We start from the raw sequence: 16,345 nt of genomic DNA on the forward strand, positions 1-16,345 counted from the left end.
TGTTCAAATACTTATTTGCATCTGTATCATACAAATAAATAGTTAAAAAATCATACATTGTGATTTCTGGATTTTTTTTTTTAGATTATGTCTCTCACAGTGGACATGCACCTACGATGACAATTTCAGACCCCTCCATGATTTCCAAGTGGGAGAACTTGCAAAATAGCAGGGTGTTCAAATACTTATTTTCCTCACTGTACTATCTGTTTGTTTGAGTGCCAAAATGTGTGAGTGAGTTTGAGACGGGGCTATGTGCTTGATGAACAATGGCAAACAGTGTGGTGGAAATTTGTTTGGAAACTAATAGAACCACACTTGTGTATAAATAAGCTACAGCCGCTTTGCAAGCGGTTCATCCAATCGTATTTTAGAGCCAGCTATGCACTTAAAGGTCCACGAATAAAGATAAAGGAGCAGTGAGACAGGAAGGTCCTGTCATCATTACTCGCATTGATTGCTGTGAAGACATTTGTTAAGTCCAAGGTCTTCTGAAAACCTGTGAATGACACTTTCATCTCTTTTACTCTTTCTTTTTCTCACATATTTGCTCTCTGTCTCTGTCTCTCTTTTTCTCACACTCTCTGATCACTCTCAGTTTTTCTGTGAAATTTGATATGCTAACTCTATTTTCTAATCTATGCATGTTATTTGCTGTGATAGAGAGTTGTGTAACTCATTGTCTGGAAAATGTTTATTTACATGTTCCTCCTTTGCTGTCTGTAATTTCTGTTTCAGAGATCATAGAACGTGTGGTGGAGGGCCGATGGCCGTACCTGCGTCCACTGCTGTGTCCTCAGAGCCACAGCGATGAGATGGGACAGCTGATGCAGCGCTGTTGGTCTGAAGACGTCAACGAGAGGCCAGACTTCAGCCAGATTAAAGTACTGCTCCGCAAGAATAACCGGTACCTGAAACACAAATCATCTCATGAACAAGTGACTTGACAAATTGACCAAATAGCAGACTTTGGGATGAAATTTGTATGCCTAATATCATGTGTATAGTTTCAGACAATGTAACTGGTCACTGTTTATTGTTAAACTTTTCATAATTTTAAGTTTATTCATTTAATGAATTTTTAAAAGCACTCTTATATAATATATAGTCTCTTAATTAATATGAGGCAATACAAAACTTCTAATGCTTTATTATTATTATTCAGTTCATCTACATAAACTCTTATCGGTAGTCAATCAAATTTAAATATTTATATTTCTTAATATGTTTATTGATTAATATACTTTAATAATCATTATATACGAAATTAACTTTGTGTATTATGGGTGTTAATTTCTATGTATTTTTAGGGCCCAAGCCCTGAAAGGGCGAAGGCCCTATTGTTTCCGTAAGGATTATTTTTTTTCTTTTTTTTTTTTTTTTTATTATTCTTTTTTTTCCACCTTTTTGCCACTTTTGGGGCCCTTAACATACTCAAAAACTCTTGAAATTTTGCACACACGTCAGAACCTGCGGCCATCAGGGCCGGACTGAAGCTGGTACCCGGGCGTGGCAGGGGGGCTCGACAGCGCCCCCTGGAATGGTGTCCGAAAACTTGGTCCATAAATCAAACACGCTTGCATGTAATAATATGAAACTCAGTACACATATAGATCTCATCGGGCCGAACAACTTTCGTGCTCTAAGTTTTACAAAAGCCCAACAGGAAGTCGGTTATTATACGTTGTTTGGAAAACGCATACAATGGAATGTGAAATACTCCTTCTAGGAAATTTATCCGATCACCACCAAACTCGGTGTGAATGAAGTCAAGACATTGAGGATGAATTCTTGCGAACAGATTTTTGATATCTCGAACGGTTTGGCCGTGGCGAGGAAACGAATTTATGGCGAATAATGGGACACAGGAAGTGTGTTATAACTTCTGCATACATTAACTGATCTTGATGAAACTTCAGCAGTGTGTTCGTTGTAAGAGGCTGATCACATGGATGTGACTATTGTGAGTCAAAGTTATAGCGCCACCAACTGGCAGCAGGAAGTGTGTCACTTTCAAAATGCTTTGAAATCACCCTCTTATTTTTATCCGATTTGCTTCAAACTTTTTGTGTATAATGTAGACACACGGCTGATGTAGACCTGTGAAAGGATTATTGATATCTTAGATACTGTTGCCGTGGCAACGCATCAAACTTTAATATTCTTTTCGGATGCTTTTGAGACTCTTCACATGCTTGAAAATGCATGAAACTCGACAGACACATCACATTTATTAGCCCGTAGACATGTGCAAAGTTTCAGAAGCGGGCGTGGTGAGGGGCTCAGTAGCGCCACCTTTAGTCATAAGTGGGGGGGTTAGTTTTATCAACAGCAACAAAACTTGGTATGTGTATTGTTCTCATCAAGACGGACAACTTTCTAATTGACATTAACTATCTCCGACCAACAGGAAGAGAGATATTTTGGTTTGAATGTGGATTTTCTGAATAATTTTCTCTCCCTCTCTCTGTGTCTCTGTGTGTGTGAGGGGAGGGGGGGATTTGACTATTGCTTTTATATTGTTAATCAAGGTTTCAGGGGCTTTTGGGGTCCTTAACGTGCTCAAAAACTCTTGAAACTTTGCACACAAGTCAGAACCCCCTGCCATCAGGGACGGGCAGAAGCTGGTACCCGGGCGTGGCTGGGGGGCTCAACAGCGCCCCCTTGAACGGGGTTCTAAAACTTGGTCCATATATCAAACACGCTTGCATGAATTAATATGAAACTCGGTACACATATAGATCTCATCGTGCCGAACAACTTTCCCCCGGTCAAGTTTTACGCCAGCCCAACAGGAAGTCGGCTATTATGGGTTGTTTGGAAAACGCTTGCTGTGGAATGTGAAATACTCCTCCAAGAAAATTCACTGTGTCCCCTCCAAACTCGGTGTGCATGTAGTCAAGACTTTGAGGATGCTAAATTGCGGACGGATTTTTGATATCTCGAATGGTTTGGCCGTGGCGAGGAATCGAATTTATGGCGAGTAAAGAGAAACACGAAGTGGAATAACTTCTGCATACATTAACTGATCTTGATGAAACTTCAGCAGTGTGTTCGTGGTAAGAGGCCGGTCAGATGGATGCAACTATTGTGAGTCAAAGTTATAGCGCCACCAACTGGCAACAGGAACAGTGTCACTTTCAAAATGCTTTTGACAAAATGGGGGGGTTACTTTTACCCACAGTTACAAAAATCAGTACATATATTGGTCTCATCGAGCCGGACAAGTTTCTAATTTACAGTCATTAGCTCTGACCAATAGGAAGTCAGATATTTTGGTTTGAATGTGGATTTATTTGCAAAATCGGCCTCTGAATTTTATATATATATATACATATATATATATATATATATATATATATATATATATATATATATATATATATTTTAAAGTGACAAGACAGAGAATATTACTTGTCCGATATATATATATATATATATATATATCACATTTTTATATATATATATATATATATATATATATATATAAATATAGCTGCGAGCAGCGATGGAGGGCCCAAGCCGGTGACACCGCCACCCCGGTGCAGGGTAGCGGTGCCACCGGCTTGGGCCCGCAATCGCTGCTCGCAGCTATATTTTTTATTTATTTTTGTGGAAATCTGCATGCACGGCCTATGCTGCAGTGATCAGACACACATTCACATCTCTTGTCTCTGCCTCACCTTCTCTGTTTTGGCCTCAGTGGATTTGGTTCCAACATCCTGGATAACCTCTTGTCCCGTATGGAGCTGTATGCCAATAACCTGGAGGAGTTGGTGGAGGAGAGGACGCAGGCGTACCATGAGGAGAAACGTAAAGCTGAAACTCTGCTCTATCAGATCCTCCCACAGTAAGTCCCACACATATCTTTCATATTTATGATTTTTAAATGATTTTTATTCTTGTTTATTTCTGCTTTTTGTTTTGGAAGCACTACCAACACCTGATGTGATTCTTTCATTTGATCTGATTCTTTATAATGATTTGTTCAAACCAATTTGCAATGAGTTTGTAAATCACACAACTAAAAGTTTAAGATCAGTATGATTTTTTAGGGGTATTTTATGCATCAAGGATGCATCTAATTAATTAAAAGTTGCATTATATGCATTTATAATGTTACAAAAGATTTCATTTTCAAATAAATACTGTTCTTTTGTATTGTACATTCAACAAAGAATCCTGAAAAATATGTAGCATGGTTTCTACAAAAACTTTAAGCAGCACAACTGTTTTCAACATTGATAATAATCAATAAGATATGTTTCTTGACCACCAAATCAGCATATTAGAATGATTCCTGATTGATCATGTGACACTGAACACTGTAGTAATGATGCTGAAAATGCATTTTAAAATATCTAACAATAGAAAACGTCTCGGTTACGAATGTGAAGGAGGGAACGGAGACGTAGTCGACGTGTCGACTGATTGGCGATCATGCTTCGGGAGCGATCACGCTTAGGGAGCCTGTCATCTTCGATTATTGTTAAAACGAGCCAATGCACATTGGCGTCTGTGAATTGCATCACACGCTGCGCCCCGCAGCGCGGGTATAAATACGGAAGTGGATGCACGCACCAGTTGTTTTTCGCTGAGGAGCCGAGCAGAGCCCGCAGTCAGCGGTGGTCCAGCAATAGTGGCGACAGGACTACGTCTCCGTTCCCTCCTTCAGGGAATGAGGGTTACATGCGTAACTGAGACGTTCCCTTTCAGTCGCTCACGTTCGACGTAGTCGACGTGTCGACTGATTGGGATCCCTATTAAAACGCCACTAGTGCTGCCACCTTCCAGTGCCTAGACAAAAGCCTCCTGATCCTCCCGCATATTGAGGTGGAGATAGGACAGGGCTTAGGCCAGGAAAGTCACTGCTGTTCTACAGGACCACTGGGAAAGCGTTAACCTTTCGTTTGAAGGAATACGCTGCGGAAGCCACATCCTGCCCATAGGCAGGCAACATGGAGAATAACTCATATGGACTGAGCGAATTACCGGGCAGTACAACATATGGGATGTCACTGAGGTGGCTCCAGCCAAAAACAGGGGGGAGACGCAACCGGTCAGTGACACGGGCTCGTCGCAGGGAGCCGTACCGTGGAGGAATACACATATGGGATCACCATTGGGATCACAACATATGGACCCAGCCTAGCACAAGTTCCACCAGTGCATACGAGTGGTAGTCATAGCATTGGATGCTCCGCCACGTCCAACGCCGAAGGGGTGTGGAGGAACTCAACAGGGTTCGGCAAAAGGGGAACTCAACTGGAGCAAGAATGGCGCACGTATCCAGTCCATAGGAGGGGAATGGCACAGCAAGCCGACACTATGAACCGGGCTAGCAACCGGCTCGACACATAGGCTATTTTCCTAGCGAATGTGCTGGTGTTGCCCAGCCCGCAGCTCTAAAAGATCTGTCAGCGAGGCACTCTGTGTCAACGCCCAGGAAGCTGCTACACTCTCTCTTTGGAGGGGCTCACTACCCAGGTGGGCACGGTGCACCTTGGGAAAGCACACCAAGGTGATAGCAACCACTATGCAGTGGGCCAATCTCTGCGTGGAAACAGCCTTCCCTTCTGCTGGTCTCTGTAACAGACAAGAGCTGGATGAGGTCCTGAGGCTTTGCATTCTGTCCTGTAGAAGGAACAGAGAAAAGCCAGGGCTGTGTCTGCCTCCTCCGGGGCAGCGCTTGCAGGCTCACCACCTGGTCCCGTCTTAAGGGAGAGGTAGGAACCTTGGGCACGTATCCAGGCCAAGGTCTCCGAATATCGTGAGAGTTGGCCGGCCAGAAAACCAGCCATGATTCGTTGACCGGAAATGCGTGCAGGGCCCCTACCTTCTTGATAGAGGCAAGCAAGCAGGAGAACTGTTTCTTTAAAAACAGGATTTTTAACTCAGCTGCCTGCAGTGACTCAAGGGGAGGTCTCTGAGTGCAGTAGCACCAGAGATAAGTCCCAAGAAGGTATAGAGGGGGCGCAAGGCGGATTCAGTCCCCTTGCTCCCCTCAGGAACCTGACGATCAAATCGTGCTTCCCCATGGATTAGATCCACTGCATCATGATGTGCGTTAATATAAAGGCAACATACATTCTGAGGGTGGAGGGAGACAGCCCTCACTAGAGACTAGACTAGAGCGGGGCATGGGAGTGGGGACTCCACCTTCGCGAACGAAGGCGAGTCTCGATCTCAACACCGAGATGGTCATATTCCCGCAATGGGAACATGAGTCATCCACGAGAGCTGCTTCAGTGTGCTGTAAGCCCAAACACGTGATGCATCTATCGTGACCGTCAGAGGGGGACAGAGCCCTACCGTACCAAGAAACGCACAGATGGAATGGCATCTTGAAAAAGAGGCAAACACACCCGTGTTGCTCTTTCAGGAAATGGGACCCGTCACCGGTACCAGAGCACACAGGGGAACAACCGCGGCAACACTTTACAGTGAAGCACTCACCACTTCCGCCCTCAACTGGCAAAACACTGTTTATAAATGCTGTTAAAACAGCAGTTGAGAGCTTCCGTAGCTCGCGATCACCTCTGCACTCGCTGTAGAAACACCAGCACTGGGAGAGTCTTCCAGAAGAACACCGACACACTCGCTCGTTGTACACACAACACTCCTCAGAGACATCAGTAAACCGATCGGCTCCAAAGCGAAAGACAACTGGTGTGTGCATCCACTTCCGTATTTATACTGCGGGGCGGAGTGTGTGATGCAATTCACGCACGCCAATGTTCGTTGGCTCGTTTTAACAATACTCGAAGATGACAGGCTCCCTAAGCGTGATCCAAATCAGTCGACACGTCGACTACGTCGTACGTGAGCAACTGAAAGGGAACAGTTGTTATAAATTGTAATAATATTTTGCAATATTACTGTTTTTACTGTATTTTTGATCATACAAATGCAGCCTTGGTGAGCATAGGAGACTTCTTTCAAAAACATTCAAATATTTTACCGACCCAATACTTTTGATCGGTTGTGTTTGTAAAACACGAAAATATCAGATGTGTAATTCTAATGCAACATTTATTCACAAAAAAATATTTTGAACTGGTTCTTTTAAATGATTAATTTAAAGTGATGTGCACATATTTTATAAAACATAAAAAAGAGCAAATGCAACTGTAGTGGGGTCTAAAAGTCTGAATCCACAAGGCATCTTTTTTGTCAATTGAAATCATTTTCTCTCTGGCATGAGGCCGTGTCTCATTGTGTGTGCATTTTTTGTTGCAGCTCAGTGGCTGAGCAGCTGAAGCGAGGTGAGATGGTGCAGGCAGAAGCCTTTGACTCGGTCACCATCTACTTCAGTGACATTGTGGGCTTCACTGCATTATCAGCTGAGAGCACACCAATGCAGGTAAGAAAACCTCCAGCAGTGGGTATAATTCAGTAAACACTCCTCAAGGAGACGCATGGAAATTATATGCTAATTTTGTAGTTTACTGCGACAATCATGAGTGCAGTATTGAGTTAAAACAGTATCTATTTGTCGATTTGTACATCCCACAGGTGGTGACGCTGCTGAATGATCTCTACACTTGCTTTGATGCAATCATCGACAATTTTGATGTGTACAAGGTAATTCCAGAGAGTCATTACATTCAGCATTTGTTCAACAACATGAGCGCTTGATTAGTTTAAGTGGCTGAGATGCATCTCACAATCAGTGAGCCGACCCTTGTAAAAAAAAGTAGTATACTTTTACTTATTACGGAAATAATATACTTTAAAGGAATATACTTAAAGTTGCGACCGACTTTACTTTAGTATTGTGATGTATTTTCTGAGTGAAAATAGAGGGTGTGGCTTGTTTTTTCCACTGGGAATTGATTGGATCTAGAAAAGTAGGTTCCATTCACCTCGATGTCAAAGCAATCTGACATTTGAAGGTAATGTTCCAAAGACGTCAAACTGACGTCATCACAGAAGGAAGGCCATATTGATTAAATATTACAAAGACTGTGTGTGTGTGTGTGTGTGTATGTATTAACTTGCACGGATGAATTATTCACCACAAGACTAGTAATGTGCACTAACAAAATAAATGGGATTTTAATCAAATGTTTCATTGTTAAGTCCAATCTGAATAATGTTTTCAGGCACTTTATTACCATGTTAGTTGCAATTAAATAAAAATGTTTTTGACCCACTTAAGTAGGACTTAAGTACATCTTTATAGGTAATTTCATAATTACTTCTATTATCTTTGAAATATGGTTCAAGTTTACTATTGAATGCACTGACAAACATTTTGGTAAATATACTTTAAACATACTTTAATTTCATTTATGTAAATAAATTAGTAATTACATATATTTATAATGTTGAAATTGTCATTTAGTTCATTTAAAATATATTAACTTTAAATGTAACATTGAATTACACACTTTATAAGTGCTTTAGTATGTTAGTCAACACATCGAAAATAACTGTCCTTCTTTAAAGGGTTAACTAACCCTAAACCAAACCCTATCCCTAATTATATAGTCCATGTTATAAGCACATGTTGTTTATTATTATTTTCTCAGTTTTTATTTGTATAATTACAGTGTAAAAATGGCACCTTAAAATAAAGTGTAACGAAATGTAAAATCTGGTAACACTTCATTTTAAAGTGTCCTTGTTAAACATTACATGTAGTTACTATAGTAATTACTACAAATTGTGTATAATTACATGCAACTAACCCTAAACCTAACTATAGTAAGTACACATTGTTAATTATTATTACTCAGTACTTAAATGCCTAATTAAACTGTAACACAGACTACTTAAAAAAGTGGGTAACACTTTATTTTACAATGTCCTTGTTGCATATGTTACATTTAGTCTCCATAGTAATTACTATAAATTAGCCATAATTACATGCAACTAATCCTAAACCAAACCTAATCCTAACCCTATAGTAAGTACATGTAGTTAATTTATAATACTCAGTACTTAAATGTATAATTATACTATAACAAGGACACCTTAAAATAAAGTGTAACCAAAAATCCTAATTAAGTGTGTTAAAAACAAAATCATGAAAGTGTACTCTATTTAAGTACACATAAATGGACTTTAATTTCATTATACTTATAAGATGTGAAATACACTACAAGTGCACGTTCAGTAGGATCAAATGCACTTCTTGTTTTACAAGGGTAACGATGTGTTTTTGTGTGGCGCCCCCAGGTGGAGACCATCGGCGATGCTTACATGGTGGTGTCGGGACTTCCCGTGAGGAACGGGAAACTGCATGCACGCGAGATTGCCCGCATGTCTCTTGCTCTGCTGGAGGCTGTTCACTCCTTTCGAATCCGCCACCGACCCAGCCAGCAGCTCCGCCTACGCATCGGCATCCACAGCGGTGAGGATCATGGGTCACGAAAGTGTTTAATAGAGTACAAGTAGAGCACAGAGCAGTCTGCCCTCTCTGGGATGTATCTGTTTGTTCATGACTGACTGTAATGGAGAAGTTTGACTGGCGGTCATATGTGTTTGGGTGTGTGTTTTCATGTGTCCAGGTCCTGTGTGTGCAGGGGTGGTTGGTTTGAAGATGCCTCGGTATTGTTTGTTTGGCGATACAGTCAACACATCTTCACGTATGGAATCCAATGGAGAAGGTGAGGTGCCTCCAGACTTTTAAAGGGGTCATATTATACACTTCTGTTGTCCATTCAAGTCCATTTATTATATTAGAGGTTTTTTTCACTGCAGTTTTTGTAATTTACACTACTGTAAGGTTGGGGTTGGTAAGTTTTTTATTTTTTTTTAGTCTCTTATGCTCACCAAGACTGCATTATTTGTAAAAAAAAAAAAAAAAAAAAAAAAACAGTAATACTTTGATATATTATTACAATTTAAAAGAACTCTTTTCTATTATATATTAAATCTATTATATTTTAAAATGTATATTCCTATGATGCAAACCTGAATTTTTAGCATCATTACTCTTCAGTGTCACATGATCCGGTTACACTTTAAGGTGTCATTGTTACAGTGTAATTATACATTTAAGTACTGAGTAATATTAATTAACTACATGTACTATAGGGTTAGGGTAGGATTAGGATTTGGTTGAGGTTTAGTTGCATGTAATTATGCATAATTTACTGTTATTACTATGGTAAGTACATGTAACCTATGTAACAAGGACACTGTAAAATAAAGTGTTACCCATGATCCTTCAGAAATCATTCTAAAATGCTGATTTTCTGCTCAAGAAACATTTCTTATTATTGTCAATGTTGTAAACAGTTGAGCTACTTAATATTTTTGTGGAAACAGCAATACATTTTTAGCAGTCTTTGATGAGGTTCAAAAGAACCGCATTTATTTAGAATAAAAATCTTTTGTAACATTATATATGTCTTTACTGTCACTTTTGATCAATTTAATGCATCCTTGATGAATAAAGGTAGTAATTTATTTTAATAAATAAATAAATAAAATGTTACTGACCCTACACTTTTGAACAGTAGTGTGATTAAAATTATCATTTTGCACCCTTTTTCTGACAGATGTAATGGAACCCATTTTTTACTACTGCATCTTTAAAAATTATGTATATAAATGATCTCTATTATGATTGGTTAACCTCTTTGAATGTGAAAACCGGTTCTATTCGTTTATTCAATTGAACTGATTAGGGATTTGTAAATCACTTTACAGAGTAAAACTGTGCAGTGGGGAGCCATAATGACCATATAAATACACAAAAATATAGTGATAAGTAACAGTATTATCCTGGGAAGAGCAATGACAATTTGAAAACTCATTCATCAAGTGGATGATGAATCCTTAAATACCAGTTAATATTTACATATGTTTGGTCATACTGGTCATATTGGTCATTATTCAGCAAGGATCATTAAATTGACATTAAAAACATTTATTGTTTTTACTTATTTATTGTATGCACGTGTACTCATTTTTGCTTTTTAATTTATATAAATGATCATTTATTATAATAAATTATAAACTGCATTTAGTTTGCTTGCAACTAAACAATATAATGAACCTTAGTTACAGTATTTAATTTGATGCAAAACAATTTTTTTTTAATAATCTACTGTGTACTGATACCTCTTCCATCAGCCCTGAAGATCCATGTGTCAGAAGCCACACGGGCCATACTGGAGGAATTCAACTGCTTCCAGCTGGAGCTCAGAGGGGATGTTGAGATGAAGGGAAAGGGACGGATGAGGACGTACTGGCTGCTAGGAGAGGTCGACTCCAACAACGCCTAAAAACTGACTGACTGAGAAAAAGAGCTACAAAACAAACACATCTAAACAAATACTGGGACAGTGTGGGACACTGCGACCCTTAACTGGGATGAAAGGATGAAAGACTAAACTCAGAGAGTAATGTTTCAAAACTGGGTCTTATTCATATTTCATCTCCCAAGTTTCAAGTTATGTCTTCATGGGAATCTCGCTATGACTGTTTTTGCCAAGTAAACTCAAAAAGAAAAAAACAATACTTGAGCAGAATGGTTTAGACAAATGGATGATGACATAACACACCATCAGATTGGTGACTGTTGAGCTGAATGTTTAAGCGCAGGACCTTCTGCTGGTGTGATATCATACCCGATATCATAAGAGTTTTGAATGTTGTTTTGTCGTGATAGGTCTTTGTCCAGATTTTTTATGGCAGTCATCAGGAGTTGTTTGGGTCCGTTTGTTGTCGTTCATGGTTTTGGTCATACAAAGACACAGTGCTGTAGTCCCTGTATTTGTTTTGTTGTCGATTCCTCTGGGGTGCAGTGATTCAGAGTTCAGTTCAAAACTCTGCCAAAACTGATCCAGATTAAAGTTACGCACAAAAGAGAAATAATAATAAATGTCAAGTATAATTAAGAAAGCATAGAAATGTTCAATGATGGATTTTGTTCTCAGAGCTCAAGACCATTTCCCTGCAGAAATGTACTAAAGAGATGTAGTAAAAACAGAAAGGTTTTTCCTTTGTGTTTTTTTGCGCGCAGACAACATTATTAAAATGATTGACGTTCACATGGATCTGTGAAAATGACTAAAAACGCTGTATTATTTGGCAGTAGTTGGCGATCTCACTTTGTGAAGAAACACTACACACCTATAGACTGAACACATAAAACGCATGTACTGTACATGACATCACCGTTCCCACAAATATGTGCTTCTGTAGTTTACACTGAGACAATAATGTGTAAATGAATGGCCAAAACGCATACATGTAAAGGTTTTTAGTTGAAATAGTGTTCCAGCTAAAACTAGCCCAGGGATGTTCTTGTGTTCATTTAATTGCAGGATTTACTTTCCCCTCAAAGTCAAGAAATGCCCACATTTAACTTCCGTAAAGTGACATTTCCAAAAGGAACTTGATTTTATCCATCAAGATCGAATTTGATCACTTTGACGTTATTGGTTAATATTTTTTGCTGCATTTATGAAATCAGAGATTCCACTCTGATTCATTCATGTGCTTGGACTCAGTAATTTGGTCAGTAAGATTTTTTTTTTTAAGAATTTGATATTTTTATTCAGCAAGGATGCATTAAAATGATCAAAATAACAGTAAAGACATTTTATCTTTTTTCAGGAAATCTTTGAAAAAATGAATCACGGTTTCAACAAAAATATTAAGTAGAATCAATATTGATAATAATTGAACAGCAAATCAGCATATTAGAATTTCTGAAGGATCATGTGACACTGAAGACTGGAGTAATCACTGCTGAAAATTCAGCTTCACAAGAATAAATTACATTATTATTACATTCATGTAAAAAAATATTTCACAATATTACTATTTTTATTGTATTTGTGATCAAATAAATGCTGCCTTGTTGAGCATAAGGGACTAAATCTTACTAGCCCCAAACCTTTGAACAGTATAGATTATGGCAAAATATGTAATTGTCACCTCTGTATTCTCTTGCAAAATATTTAAGAACAAAGTATGTGACACACAGCTTTATTAAAATAAGACCAATAATGATGCAGATAGCTGAATGTGTAGACATTTGAAATGTGTACTTCCTTTAAGTCGAAGCTGCTGCCATTTTAATTGTTTTACCCAAAATCCCATGTTTCTAACTTGCAATTATGTGAACAACAAAGATGTGAACAGTTTAAAGTAGCTGGAAACTTAGAATTATGGTGATTCAACTACATATTGTTACATTGTAATGGATTATGAAAACATCTCTTCAGAATGTGATGAATGTGGATTAGAGCAGGAGGAGTTATACAATATAAATAAGAAAATTTTGGACTTGTGTTTTCAATAAGCATAATATCTTTGTTGGGTTCAGAGTAATAAATCATATTTGGGCAGGTCTTTCAAATCTTCATCTTCATTAAAATGCACACAGTATTTTCTGATAAAGTATTAACTTTTCCAGCCAGCAACTTCCTGCTGTGCACGACAAAATCTCAGCTATGCCAAAATTCTCTCCAATGAAGCAAATGTCAAGTTTAAGATCAAGTTGAAACACACATTTCTTCCCCATTCTGAAAGCTTTCACAGGTTCTGGTGTTTTAAAGGTGTAAATTGTGCAGTGCTGCTCACCTCCCTGTGTCTATAAGCTGAGATAATGAGACTTTTCCTGTTGCGATGACACCTGCTGAGCCATCAAATCTCACTGCGGGTCAGAGTCATCTGGGATGGCTGTTACATTTCAGTACAATCCGAAATCTTTGATCCATTCCCTGTGCCGATGACTGCATACAGTCCATCCTGAGAGGAAACAGTCCAACAATTATCTAATGGCATTAAAAGCTTCGGTAATAAATAAACATGAATGTCTGTGCCAGATGTAAATAAATGCGGTGTTTTCCCACATCACATATCTTCTGCTGTGACAACTCTCAGTCAAACTGTAGCAATGCACCATGTGGACATGATGGAGGACGTCCTGTGTCATGAGATCCTGATTGATAATGTCAGATGTACAGTGTTTAAGATGCAGCTCTTCTTGCTTTCCTGTTCGGAGGGCATGAATAATGATTGTAATGATTTATCTGTCTTTTATGTGTGGTTTGGATAGCTGGGTCCGTGTGTGTCATATTGGTATATTACTACAAAGTCTTCAAGTGAAGTTCAAATTGATTATTGTGTTTTTTGGTTATGTTCGGGGGGAGGCGGATTGTGTAAAATAAACACATAAAAAACACTGAGCCTTTACAAATTCTTGTGCATTTAATGGTATACAGTAATGTTGTATTTGTCACAAAACCAAGCTTTTAAAGAATAATGCATCTAAGAACAAGTGCTGCTATATTAGTAATATTCTATTTGATCCCAAATACTCAAACAATATCCCCCGTTATAAGCTCAATGTGTTAAATGAGCTATTTTAAGTCGAAAACTTTGGATATAAATATAATATATAAACAAGGCTTTGTGTGTGTACAAAAACTGATGCCTCGCATGGCAGTCAAAAAGTACCTTTTTTATTATTATTTTTATTTCAATTAATGTACTATATTTTACTTTGATAATGTGTTTTTTCATGTAATATTTTGTATTTTTAGGGGATTTTATGGTAGCCTACTAAATTATATTTATTGAATAGTTATGATCTATTTATTACCTGTTAATCACTTTTTGGACCACATCGAAGAGGCGAATAAACGGAAGTGGGAGTATCAGGAGTGAGGAGTGCAGAAGGTATGGGATGAATATATCAAAATGATTAACACGTGCAAGCTCTATAATCCATGAACTTGATAAAGGTTGCAGATATGTTTTACTATCTACAACCAAATGCCTTTCAACTTGCGTGTGCAAAATTCAAAATTGAATGAATGTGTGGCAATTTGTACAAATGGAGACATTTTTGTGAATACAAATGTTTTCTTTTGTATTAGTGAATCATAATTTGCGCATGCAACAAAGAAGATGTGCGTTTGTGGATCAAGTGACACGCGTGCATTAATTGACTCGTTTCTGAGTCGATCCTATTTGATTCATTTGGATTTTGAGACTTTCATTTAGCCGGATTAGCCTTGCACGATCCACACACAGCTGTCTGAGAAAACCTGCGACCACTAGATGGCAGTATGTGCTAAAACAGAATAATAAACATTATTAAAAATAGGCTACATAGGCTACTGATTTACTAAAACGATCGTCAAAGATGTTACAATCCCCTGTTTTTAAAATGCTCGTTGGAAAACATAGATATATACATAGTGTGTATATCTATGGTTGGAAAAGGGGTAAGCAACATAAAAGGACACGTGAGGCAAAGTGCAGTTTAAACATTTATTATAAGGCTAATTAAAGCCAGGTTTCACCTCTGCTTGACTCAGTCTGTTTCACACTCCGCTTGTAACGTTATACTCAACAGGAGCCATTAGAGCAACGGGGCACAGGTGCGGAGCCTAACAAGAGAAATAAACTAATCAGAGCACAGAAACATATACACACAAAATACAAATACACTCATAAGGCTTAGGCCGTAACAAAGAGTACTTGTTCACAGTTTAAACGTTCTTGTTTCCATTTGTTTAATTTCAAGATCTGAGGTGAATTATCCATTGTTGCTTTTACAGCTACAAAGCTGGGAGCACTAAATGGTATTCAAAGTCACATTACTTTTAACATTAAATAAAGCACATAACAGTAGGCCTACCTGTGATTTATCACCTGAAAATCCGATAATAACATCAGCAGTTTTCATCCACACAGCTGATTTCTGTAAATGAATGTAAAACTAAATGCATATTGCAGCACAGTGAAGTCAGTAGGCTATATACATTAACAACGATTTGAGACAAATAAATGTGCATTTAATATAAAACTATGTAAATGGCGCTCTGTGGCGCGGCAGGATTTTGAACACGGTCCTGAGCCACGTCGCTGGGCGCCGCCGGTGTGTGTACTCTCATAGAGAATAATGTTTTCGAATTTTAAAGACGTGACGCTTCTCATCCGGTGTGCAACCCCCTTCAGAGAGTGATTTGTTCATTTTGTGTTGACCGCGCATGCGCAACATCCAATAGGTTCTGTACTGGAAACAGAAATTATTAGTTCATCTCTTGAGTCTTCAGGTTCGGGTTCGGGTTAGGGTTAGGGTAGGGTTAGGGTTAGGGTTAGGGTAGGGTTAGGGTTAGGGTTATGCAACATCCAATAGGTTCTGTACTGGAAACAGAAATGATTAGTTCATCTCTCGAGTCTTCGGGTTTGGGTCCGATCGAGTCTTTCGTTATTCCTGTCAGTCCCATTGAGGATATGCTGTCAGTACCGGAAAGAGAAATGATTAGTTCACCTCTCGAGTCTTCGAGTCTGATTCGTTCAGTCTTTCGTTCTGTCACGTGATGAACGAATGACTCGAATCCGAAGTCGATAGACTCGAAACATG

General features: G+C 38.6%; 1 protein-coding gene across 1 annotated transcript in view; it reads left to right on the forward strand.

Moving 5' to 3' along the window:
- npr1a (natriuretic peptide receptor 1a) overlaps positions 1–13,252 on the forward strand; it is a 119,441-nt gene extending 106,189 nt beyond the window's left edge. The window contains exons 16-22 of the mRNA XM_084130668.1: positions 739–907; positions 3,704–3,850; positions 7,240–7,363; positions 7,516–7,584; positions 9,184–9,358; positions 9,516–9,614; positions 11,089–13,252. Coding sequence (XP_083986794.1) covers positions 739–907; positions 3,704–3,850; positions 7,240–7,363; positions 7,516–7,584; positions 9,184–9,358; positions 9,516–9,614; positions 11,089–11,240 — 935 coding nt within the window. The 3' untranslated portion in view covers positions 11,241–13,252. The remainder of the gene's footprint in view (positions 1–738; positions 908–3,703; positions 3,851–7,239; positions 7,364–7,515; positions 7,585–9,183; positions 9,359–9,515; positions 9,615–11,088) is intronic.
- The last annotated feature ends 3,093 nt before the right edge of the window (positions 13,253–16,345 follow it).

This window comes from Abramis brama, assembly GCF_963993115.1.
Source record: "Abramis brama genome assembly, chromosome: 12".
Classification (NCBI taxonomy): domain Eukaryota; kingdom Metazoa; phylum Chordata; class Actinopteri; order Cypriniformes; family Leuciscidae; genus Abramis; species Abramis brama.